Source organism: Oratosquilla oratoria, chromosome 31 (genome assembly GCF_046742065.1).
Source record: "Oratosquilla oratoria isolate Oo_2021 chromosome 31, ASM4674206v1, whole genome shotgun sequence".
Classification (NCBI taxonomy): domain Eukaryota; kingdom Metazoa; phylum Arthropoda; class Malacostraca; order Stomatopoda; family Squillidae; genus Oratosquilla; species Oratosquilla oratoria.
In genome coordinates this window covers 18,870,643-18,882,956 of record NC_134807.1, presented here as the reverse complement: position 1 = coordinate 18,882,956, position 12,314 = coordinate 18,870,643, and the positions used below count along the sequence as shown (strand labels likewise).

General features: G+C 36.1%; 2 protein-coding genes across 5 annotated transcripts in view; one reads left to right on the top strand and one right to left on the bottom strand.

Moving 5' to 3' along the window:
* Positions 1-1,227: 1,227 nt before the first annotated feature.
* Positions 1,228-5,373, bottom strand: NP15.6 (NADH dehydrogenase [ubiquinone] 1 beta subcomplex subunit NP15.6). The gene is made up of 3 exons (XM_076213372.1): positions 5,163-5,373; positions 2,786-2,919; positions 1,228-1,524 (listed from the first exon to the last, which is right to left on the bottom strand). The coding sequence occupies exons 1-3, from the start codon at positions 5,340-5,342 to the stop codon at positions 1,374-1,376; spliced, it is 465 nt and encodes a 154-aa protein (XP_076069487.1). The 5' UTR covers positions 5,343-5,373; the 3' UTR covers positions 1,228-1,373.
* Positions 5,374-5,691: 318 nt separating this feature from the next.
* The window catches only part of LOC143041468 (ral GTPase-activating protein subunit beta), a 73,546-nt gene continuing 66,923 nt past the window's right edge, over positions 5,692-12,314 (top strand). For all 4 annotated transcript variants that reach the window (XM_076213370.1, XM_076213368.1, XM_076213367.1 and 1 more), the window contains exon 1: positions 5,692-5,760. The gene's annotated coding sequence lies outside the window, so the exon portion shown is untranslated. The remainder of the gene's footprint in view (positions 5,761-12,314) is intronic.

Below are 12,314 nucleotides of genomic sequence, written 5' to 3'. Positions count from 1 at the left end.
CTACAGCCTTCTTTGTTTCCTCACCCCACCATTCACTACCTTTCCTTCTTGTTTCACACACCATCTTTGCACACTTTGTGACTCCCTCCTTGAACCATCCCCATTCCTAGCTCTACTCTATCCTTCACTCCCACTCCTCTCTTAGCTTCTTGTACTCCTTCTTTTCATTTAAAGAGTTCACTCTAAGCACCTCCCTACCTTTTATCCTTTTCCTCTTTCTCCATCTGTCCTCCACTCTCAACTTACCTTCCACCAAAAAATGATCTGATATTCCCCCACTCTCTCCCCTTAGCACATGTACATCCTTAACTCTTCCTATTATACTCCTATCTACCACTACATAGTCCATTAACGCTCTATCTACCACCCTCTCCTATGTGTACTTATGCTTGACTTTCTTCCAAAACACTGTATTTGCTATCATCAACTCTCTAAGACCCATCTCCACCATCAACTCTCCAGTACAATTCTTTCCTGGAACTCTACATTTCCCAACCACTCTATCAATTGGTTCATTTCCTACCCTAGCATTAAGGTTTCCCAATACTTCTACATTGACGTTCCTCCCTAATCCCTCTATGCACTCATTTAAATCCAAAAAGCCTCCCTTTCATCTACACTCTTCTCACTACCAGGCCCATATGCATTTACAAAAACCCACATCTCCTTTCCCAGTTTCACCTTCATCCACATTATCCTTGAAGAAACCTCCTTCCACTCCACTACACATTTACCTATCTCTTCACTTACTAGTATAGCCACCCCTTCTTTCCCTCGCCCTCTCTTCACTCCTGAGAACCTCCCAATTACATTCCCAAACTCTCACCTGCCCTTCCCTCTCAACTTATTTCACTCAAAGCAACACATCCATCTTTCTTCTCACAAACATACTATCTCTTCCCTTTTACTCTCATCTATACCACATCCACACACATTTAAAGACCCAAACCTTAGGGTGTTGTTGGAAAACTCCTAGACCCTCTTATGCCTTTACTTTTTTTAGGAATGTCCCCTGTGGGGCCACAGGGAGAAGGATGCCTGGTCCCAATCCCCGTCCCTTTCTCTCGCCTCTTACGATCCAAGTGGGAATACTTGGTGGCCGTATTCTTTTCCCCCCACCACAGGAATAGATACCAGAAGATATTGGCTTTTGCTTCTCATTTCTGAATGGTGGATGTACAACTTGAATAAAGATGAAGAAGGCAGTACTCCTAATGATATAGACAATTATTATGAAATATTTATTTATTCTGTATTTACACCATTTTCAAGCTCTCACAACATAGATGTAACCAACCACAGCTATAATGCTCTAGTTTTTAGATTACATTATGGCATCCAAGTAACCATATAAAGAACTATATAATATTAATTTAAATAATAATTTCAACATCTCCAATTTCTTCATCATCAGGCAGTTCAAAATTTTCTGGGTTGATAAGGTTTGGGTCAATAAGGGGTAAACCTTCTGCCTCTCGCCGGCGTAGTTCAAGGAAACCTTCTCGCTGTGCCCAGTCTCTCATCCTACATGAAAAAAACAAAACAATTCATTAAGCATTCTAGTATATGTGTATGTATCTATAAAGTTCAAAGACAAAATAGAAAGTTTTAGGCATACATATACCAAAGGCTTTTTCCCCCTTACATGGGGGGGGGTAGCCAAAAAAGAAAAAGGCATAGAAAACACTCCCACCCATTCCATTTCCTATATACTCCACTCCCCTCCACCCTCCCTCCCATCTCGGTACAAACAAAGTTTTAGGCAGGACAGGTAAATGAAGATGGGTTGGGGATAATTCATTGTTCTTGTTCTATTTATCAATATACCAACAGGTAGCCAGCCAAGGCATGCACCCATCCCCACCTATCCCACACATACACACCCATCAATCATTTCCTTTTAATCTTAGCTCCTTGTGGATGAAGGGTCATCCCTGTCTGCCCACTGCCTGGGTCAGAAGCAATGTTTATAGAACAATCAATTATTCCCAACTTCACTGTAGGTTACAAATATGAAAAACCACAAGATTTTTTTTTAATACTGGTATGGTTTGGGCACATGGAATGAATGAAGAAAGACTAGCAAAATGAGCATGGAAAGCAGAGGTGGATGGAGTGAACTTCAAGGGTAGACCAAGAATGAGATGGATGGATGGGGATGGGGCTTTGAGTAAAAGGGGAATGTCTGTTGAGTAAAGAAGGGAAAAGGCAAGAGAAAGATGTGTATGGAAAATGAAGTGACAGCCTGAAGGCATTTCTACTTTTATTTCCACATATGGAGAAGAGGAGGGTGGGTTGCTGTGTCAATGAAGCAGCTGGCCCAATGTGGCTGTCCTGTGTTTTGCTGCATTGCTTCTTAGCCAAGCAATAGGCTATGGACGGGGGCAGGGATGGCTTTCATTCACAAGGAGCTAACAGGGAAAACTGATGGTTGTTGTATGAGCAGAGGAAGGGCATATGCTCTGGCTGGCTACTTTCCTTATAAGGGGGAAGAACCCTTTTGATATATAGAAAGATAACATTCTATTCTATTCCATGTACCAAGAACTTTTCCCCCTTACAAGGGAAGTAGCCAAGTTGAAAGGCAATAGTTCCCACTCCCACCCATTTCACTCCTACCCACCGTCCTTTCTTCCTTCTCAGCTTCTCATGGATGATGGGTCATCCCTGTATCCCACCCACTGCCCTGAGTCTGAAGCAATGCAGGACAGTGGGCAGAATACAGAGATGACCTGATAATAAGACTACAAAAAAATACATGCATTGTATATAAAATCTCACAAACCTATAATCAGGCATGTAGGCTAAGATGAAACCTCCACCGACGAGACATACGGTGACAGTGAAGAAGAACATAAGGTGCATCATTGAATTGTCTTCTTCTTCTGATCTGATGCTGAAACCCCAGCTCACCCAGTTCTGTAAGTTGCATATAAATTTATTCATGAGTCTACCGATATGAATACTTAAAACAAAGTAGCACAAAAATTAAGAATAATGCAAGGCAAGATACATATGCATACACACACACTTTGAAATAGCTAAAGTGGTATGGCTAAACTGGAGCAACACATGAATTCAAATCTATGATACTTGGAAAATATAGCCTAAGTTGGAACCATAAATTTGAAGCTAGGTAAGAGAAGGACCCCACAAGCATTGCTCCATTCCTGTATACTAGGTAAGTACTCACTCACTGAAACTATGACCTATCCAAGACTAGAATATATCTGTGGTATGGTGCCCGCTCAGAGTGAAGGATATAAGCAAGACTGAAAGAATACAAAGGGCTTCATCCGAACTTGTTCCCAGTCTGGCAGATAAACCATACAAGGAGACTAAAACCAACACATCTGTTAACATTGAAAGATCAAAGAAAACGGGGTGATTTGACTGCAGTATTTAGGTTGCTATATGGGACAGACTACATTAAAAGAGTTCTCTTGACTAGGGATGGGACAGTTTTAAGAAGTCATGAGAATAAATCGAGACAATGTTCAAAGGGTGTGAACAACATAATTTTCCATATAGATGCATAAATACTTTAGGTGATATGGCCCAAGCAAAAACAATATACAAATTAAACTCTATGACAATTGGAAAATTATATAGACCAAGTCAGAATCATACACAAATTCAGCAAGGAAGAGAGAGAACCCCATGGGTGTTGCACTTTTCCTGTATACTACAATTGGGTAAATACACACATAGGACCCAAGGAATGACTCTCACAGGCAAGGAAGATTTCTCCAACATGAAGAAATTCTTTGAAGAAGCTGATAGAAGTGATCTATGAAGTGGATCTAAATGACACCCTGGAGGGGGCTGAGGACTACCTTGGCTCAACAAAAACAAACCAAGCTCACATAGGTAACCAGTAAAATTCCAGTATCCCACAAAAATGGATATTTAACATGAAATTTACAGTCCAATAGCTCCTAACCTATCACAACTATTCAATAGAAAACAATAGTTTTTTAGGTGCACACCTATGCAATATAGCATTAGAAAATTAAATATTAATTTTTATACATTAATGTAATAAATATTTCTTCTTGGCAGAATTTAATAACAGAAAACATTGCTAAAAGCTATGCACAAACCAACAAAGTTGCATCAAGTTCTTTAAATGCTATTTTTATTTTCATAGTATAGAATTGGAGGTAGAAGGTGACAATGGTATTATTTTAGTTGTGCACAGCTATGCAATGTAGCATGAGAAAATTAATTATCAATTTTGTAATTTATAATACATGTCCATGAATATAATATGCGACTTTCTTGGCAGAAATAAATAAAATCTTGATACAAGCAAATTTACTAACAAATGAAGCTGCTAGGACACAGTCTAGTCCAGTCACTGTCAGATAATGACTTTCACGTTGTGGACCAGATGTTCTCCAAGTCCAGGTGATAGTAATAAGCGCTGTTAGAAACACAATAGGGCTTCCTTGGACTTTTTGAGAGAACACGGGGCTCTACCGCCGTCTGCTAATTGCCTGAGGTACAATAATAATCAGGCTGTCAGGATCTGTGACGACGACGATCAGGATGATCTTTAGAATTTGAGGTACCGAATTACTAAATATAGGTTGTTATGTATGTTAGGTTAGATTAGGTTAGAATGGCTAGATTAGAATAGACAAAGTTATCATCCTTTCATTTCTTCAACCTCGACATCTATCAAAACCAACATGGCATATCATTCAACCACCGTGACTTCACTCATTAATGAATTAGTATTAGCAACTTTTTTGCTAATGATTTCCACCTAGAAAATTGCATATTGATATTCTATTGATGTATTATAATTTAAATATACAAAATTAATAATTTTCTATGGCTATATTGCGTAGGTATGCACTTCCAAAATGTACCATGACCTCTAGAATTACAGGTACTGTATTACAAAATGCAGGTTAGGTTAGGTATGTACGTTAGGTTTGGCTAGAATAGAAGAATTTACCATACTTTTTTGTGATTACTGTTTAGGTTTGACTAATTATATTGCAATTATCTAAAATGCCCTGAAAAGCAAAGCATACACTGATTATTATTCATACCTCTCGTTTACCAATCTCGTAACATCCTGCACTGGGTAATAATTAACCTTACAGAAGGTAAATAAATACTTATGGCTGTAACAGAGGCCAGACCAATACCTTGGTTTCTGCTACCGCTTCAGTCTTCGCTTCACTTTCCTTTATTAATGGTTCAGTAACTGTTATTGTGTCCTTATTTTTCTTGGATGTTGAAATTCCTGCAATACGAGTCATATTGGGCCGAACTGCCGCATGATTTAAGCGAAATGCAGCCCGGCCAAGTCGTGTGAGGGCAGCCATCTTGGTAGAAACTGCGATGAAAATATCGAATGATGAAACCTGTTAAGCGTACGACAAGTAGCAAGAATTATATATATTATCAGTATTGGAAATAAAAGATGTATACAAATTTAGATGAAGTTCAATTCAGTCTGATACACTAAATATAGCCTATACATGATATTTACTGCTTCGTCAATCACCTAAATATATATAATGTTTTACTGGTCATTATTGCAGAGGTATCATAATAAGTATGAAATTTGTTAGTATTCTTCTTTTTCACTAGATTTGACATATATCACATGCATTATCCATGTATTTTTGTCTGTTTTTTATTTGTATAAACTTAGCGAAATAGTCATGAGCAACTTGATGCCACCCTATGTTTACCAGCGATTTCTCTGCGACAAAAGGTTACTCCCTCTATTCCAAAGTAGTAAGCGAAAAGAATAATTGATGTATATATTTATATATAAATATTTTATTGTAGCTTTTATGTTATACATAGGAAACTTTGTGCAACCAAGGTATATTGCATATATTAAGTGGGTGTTGAGTGTAACTAGTAATATATTTCTTATCCCAAAAGAGTAAAGTTCTTTAACATATACAGTACACCAAAACTAGAGGATTTCTATGTAATGTTTAATAGGAACAAAGTACTGGAGGGTAGGATACTAAGTATTGGGTTTTATGATGTGGTTTAGCCTGGTTCCATAGGTTCAGGACGTTGTCTCTGTCACAAATGGCCAGTTTATTTTATAAGATAATAAGTTACTCCTCACCTTGTGCCTCCTTAAATCTGCTGTGGGAATTATTATTATTTTGTTTAAGAAAGTAAGTATATTTATGTATTTATATTTATTTTTCATTATTTTTTGTGGGGTGGGGGCATGACATAATTTAGAGTCCATACAAAGAATAGAGTAAGGTTCAACAAGTCCATTATAGAAAATATTAAAGTCTAAAGATTTCTTTTTGTCAAACTAGCCTATTCTAAGTTATAAGATCATAGTTTGCTTAGAGAAGAAAAAGTGAAATAAATCAGTAGAAGGTTAAGGATCACAACAAAAACTAATAATTACGCTATACATTATCATATTATGGACAATGTAAATAATTCACCTGCATACTATGATGGGGGAATTTTGAAATTAAATCTATAATGTTGGTACCATGTCTGATATTCATATTTTGAAGTTTCCATGGTTTTACAGCATAATAAATATGATTTTTTTTTTTTTTAACCAAATTACCTACCTTTTACTTTGGTTCCATCCTGTGTCTCACTAAGTAAAGTAAGTAAACTAAGTTATGAAAGATGTATAAATGTCTATATACATAAAAAAATATTTCTAAACCTTCCAACCTCCTACTCCGGAAATAAGTCATCACCGGAAACACTAACTCCCGGGGACACATCTTACTCAGACTCAGAGAATCTTTACGAAATATTACCAAGAGAATCTTTACGAAATAACGCTAAGAGAATCTTTACGAAATAACGCTAAGAGAATCTTTACGAAATATTGCCAAGAGAATCTATATACATAAAAATGGAATTACGGAATTCTGACAAAAGAATCTGTACGAAATATTAATGAGAAAATATTTACGAAATATTGCCAAGAGAATCTTTACCAAATATTAACAAGAGAATCTTTATGAAATATTACCAAGAGAATCTTTACGAAATATTGCTAACAGAATCTTTACGAAATATTGCCAAGAGAATCTCCACTCCACTAACATAAAAAAACATTTCTCTCTAAACCTTCCAACCTCCTACGCAAGGCCCAACCCAGAAATGAGTCATCACCGGAAACACTAATATTACCATGGAAAAAGAAAGTGGTGCGAACAAGAAAAAGAGAATCTTTACGGAATTCTGACAAAAGAATCTTAACGAAATATTAATGAGAAAATATTTACGAAATATTGCCAAGAGAATCTTTACCAAATGTTAACAAGAGAATCTTTACGAAATATTACCAAGAGAATCTTTACGAAATATTGCTAAGAGAATCTTTACAAAATATTGCCAAGCGAAGCGAAGCAAGCTTCGCCGTAGACCAAGCACACCTGGCAAAGCCAGGTCCGGGTGCTTGTCTTTGTAAAAAAAATTATGATTTTAATTTTGTATGCATGGTGCAAACATATCAACTACATTCTGACTGAGTAATGCTAATCTAATAGATTAGTTGTTATTGATATTGTAAGGAGGCAGTTGGAAATGCATATTCAAAAATATATACATTATGTACAGTCATTGAAATCTAGTCAAGAATTGGATAGCAAGGAAGTCGAAGCCAGTAGTTATTGAAGAACCCAGTTAGGAAATTTATTGTAAAAATTGGAAAGACAAATGAAAACAAAGAAAAAAAAAACAGTCGCTAAAATTAAAATCTTTGTTTCCTAGGAATTTTTTTTGTGAGCAGAAAGTTATTATAAGTAGAACATGATAATGAGTAAAATGTATTAGACTAGGGGTTCTTAGCAGGTAGGAAGGACACACCCCAAACACTGCTGTATGCCACTCCACCTCTCTCTTGAATTAGTTGACACATTGCTTATATAGTTTCAGTTTGTATTTTGGATGTCTCCAGTTATCCATCATCACACACACACACACACACTTCAACGAACGGACGGCATAGAAGACGTTTTGAAGAAAATTGAAGTTTCGTGGATCCCAAAATAAAGAGAAGTGCCTATTGTATTTGCAGGGTGGGGGGGAAATTGCTCGTGGGATAGTGGGAAAGTAGGGAAAGAGGAGAAGGGGAGGGGTTGCTGGGGAAATGGAAGGAAATGAGGAAGGAGAAGACTTGGCCCAGGCAGACAGGCGAAAGGTAAACAAACGGCCCCCCGACCAGCTGAGTGACAAGGAAATGTCTAATAAAAATGTAAAGATTAGAAGTATAGATAAGAGCAATACAGTAGAAAGTGATGAGAATATTTTCCAGGGATTTAAAGAGGGTGGGGGGACACAAAAGACTGACAAGACTAGAAGAGAAGGTCGATAAGATGATCAAGGACTTGGAGCGTAGGTTCGGTCATGTTAACAACATTGTACAGAGGGTTGAAAAATTGGAAGAACTAGAGAAGGTGAACAAAAACTTAACTAAGGAAATAGAAGACCTAAAAAGACAGTTAAAAGGAGTAAAAAGGGAGAATGAAGAGTTAAAGACGAATAATAAAGAAAACAGAGAGGGATGGAAGGTAATTCAAGAAAACAGTAAAGTTGCATTTACTGACATAATTAAACAGCAAATGAGAGAACAAACTGAAGACTCAGTTATTAAAGTGATGAGACAGAAGGAGAATATAGTAAGAGACTTAGCCGATAAAAAGAAATGTATAATTATATTAGGAATGGAAGAGAAACATAACCCAGATAGAACCTCAAGAACCAATGAGGAAAATGAAAAAGTAAGCAGTTTACTAAAATTAGTTCAGGAAGATGAACCAGAAATTATGAAGGAAATTGAGGAAAAATTCAGGCTCGGAAAGTATTGTAGAGATAAGACCAGACCAATTAAGATTAAATTCAGGTCACAAACGACGGCAGAGAATATCTTATCCAAAACAGGGAAACTAGCAACAAGTGAACAATATAAAAAGGAATGGATAAAAAGGGAAATGAATAAAGGTGGAAAGAGAGGAAGAAAAGCAGAAAAGACTTGAAGCTAAGAAAAAAAAAAAACGAGAGCAGAACGGAGTCGGAGAAAGAGAGATTCTATTGGAGAGTAGTGAATATGAAACTAAGGCAGTTCGACATACAAGAGAAAAACAAAAGGGAAACAGAGAACACAGTGGAAGTGACAGAAAACTAAGAGTGTCATACACAAATATAGATGGATTAATAACAGGATTGAATGAGGTGAATGATTATTTGAAAGAAAAAGAACCGGACATAATGGGAATTGTAGAAACAAAATTAAAAGGCCCACTACCACCCAACAGTGTAGGACATAATGCATATAATTATTGGATTAAAAACAGAGAGAAAAAGCAAGGGGGTGGAGTTATGTTCCTGACTAAGAAGGATATAAACGTGAGGGGTGTCATATATGGAAAGAATACAGTAGAGATGATTATGATAGAAGTGGAAGACAGAGATAAGAAGAGCAGAAAATTTGTGATAAATTATGTGCCTCCGAAAACAGCCTCATGGGAGGAGAGTGAACATAAAAGTATGTTAGAGGACACAAAGATAACATTAAATAAAATAATGGAAGATGGAGGAAGAATAGTTATGATGGGCGACATTAATTGCAAAGAAATTTGCTGGGAAGAAATGACAGTAAAGGGTGGAGACAGCTCATGGGGAAACGCTCTACTTGAGATGATTACTGACCATACAATGACACAATGGATACAGGAGAACACTAGGTATAGAAATGAAGAAACACCATCAAGACTAGACTTAATAATTACATCTGAAACTAGAATAGTGGACAAGATTGAATATAAAACACCAATAAGTAAAAGTGACCACATATTGATTGAACTGGAACTTAATGAAGAAAAATATATGAAAAGAAATGAGCAATATAGAAAAGGAAGAATGATGTATGAAAAAACAAACTTTGATAAAATAAGAGAATTCTTTCAACAAGAAAACTGGGAAGAAATATACAAAGAAGAAACAACAGTGGAAGAGAAATGGAATATTTTGACAAAAATTTACAAAAAAGGAGTGGAAAAGTATGTCCCAAGACAAAAACAAGAAAAAGAATATGTAAAATGCTGGTACAACAAAAGTTGTAGGGAGTTAAAAGACAAAAGAGACAAAGCCTGGACCAGATGGAAAAAAGACAGACCTGAAAAATGGAAAATATATACCGGTTATAGAAATGAATATGTACAAACGTGCAGAGAGGAAAAGAGAAAAGATGTCATAGAAAAGTGTAAAGATCAACCAAAACTATTCTACAGATTTGTAAACAATAAACTGAAAAACAAACAAGACTTGGAGAAATTAAGACAAGGGGGAGTTGAATACACTGAGGAAATGGAAATGGCGGAAATTATGAACAAACCTTTTAAATCAGTGTTTACAAGGGAGAACATACAACCTGAAGAGATTGAATGGAAAGAGAAAGTCCCCCCTATGGAAGAAATAGAAGTAACAAAGAATGAAATATTGACACACTTGAGTAATCTTGATGTCAGAAAATCGCATGGACCAGATGAAATAGCAAACTGGATACTAAAAGAATGCAGGAATGAACTGGCAGACAAAATACATAGCATACTAAACAGTTCCTTGAAAGAAGGAAAAGTTCCAGAAGATTGGAAAAAAGCAAATATAGTACCTATATATAAAGGAGGAAATAAAGAAGAACCTACAAACTATAGACCAGTCTCTCTAACAAGTACAATAGCAAAAATTTGTGAAAGAATTATCAAAAGTAGATGGGTAAAATATTTAGAAAAAAACAAAGTGTTAAATCCAAGGCAATTTGGATTCAGACAAGGACGATCATGCATCACCAATTTAATATGTTTCTATTCAAGGCTAATAGATATAATACAAGAAAGAGATGGATGGGCAGACTGTGCATTTCTAGACCTAAAGGAAGCGTTTGACAAAGTACCACATAAGAAGTTGCTTAAGAAATTAGAAACTGAAGGAGGAATACAGGGAAAACTACTAAATTGGATGGAAGACTTTTTGCAAGAAAGAAAAATGAGAGTAGTGATAAGAGACCAGCACTCAAAATGGGATAAAGTAATAAGCGGTGTTCCGCAGGGAACAGTACTGGCCCCAATAATGTTTGCTATATATATTAATGATATGGATGAAGGAGTTGAAAGCTATATGAGCTTCTTTGCAGATGATGCAAAACTATTAAAAAGAGTGAAAACAGAAGAAGATTGTGAATCACTACAGAGAGATCTATATAAAGTATAGGAATGGAGTAGGAAGTGGGAGATGGAGTTCAATACAAAAAAGTGTAGTATAATGGAATTTGGAAAAAGCAAAAACAGAATAACAGGATCATATAATTTGGGAGAAGAAGGAATAAAAAAAGTAGAAAATGAGAAGGACCTGGGAGTCATTGTTATGAATAATATGTCACCTGAGAAACATATAAATAAGATTTTTGGAGAAACTTATAATTTAATAAGAACAATCAAAGTTGCATTTACATACCTGGATGAAGAAATGGTGAAGAAAATCCTAATCACCCTGATAAGACCAAGATTAGAATATGCAGCAACGATATGGTCACCAAGTACAAAAAAATGTATAAAAAAACTTGAAAGAATACAAAGAGCAATTACAAAATTGGCACCAACACTCTCAAAACTATCATATGAAGAGAGAGTAGAAAAACTTGAACTACAGACACTAGAGGAAAGAAGAGAGAGGAGATTTGATAGCTATTTACAGAATCATGAAAGGCATGGAAATTACTGATAGAGAGAATCTGATAAAATGGGATGACAGAAATACAAGAGGACACGGAAAGAAAATAAAAAAGACAGCTATAGAAGAGATTTGAAAAGGAACAGCTTTCTTCACAGAGTAATAGACAGTTGGAACAAGTTAGATGAGAAAGTGGTGTGTGCAAAAACAATACATGAATTTAAAAATAGTTTAGATAAAATGAGATATGAAGACGGGACCCCACGAGCATAGCTCCCCTTCCCGTAAAATACAACTAGGTAAATACATGTTAAGACCAAGATTGGAGTATGCTGCAACGCTATGGACACCCAGTACTAAAAAGAGTATAAAGAAATTAGAAAGAATTCAAAGACGGCACCAACACTCCAAATTGACATACGAACAAAGATTGGCCAAACTTGAACTACCAACCCTGGAACAAAGAAGAGAAAGGGGAGATCTACTAACCATCTACAGAATTATGAAAGGGATGGCAGTCCTTGATAGAGGTGATTTATTAAAGTGGGATATAAGAAAAACAAGAGGACATGAAAAGAAACTTAAAAAGGATAGTTATAGAAGAGATCTGAAAA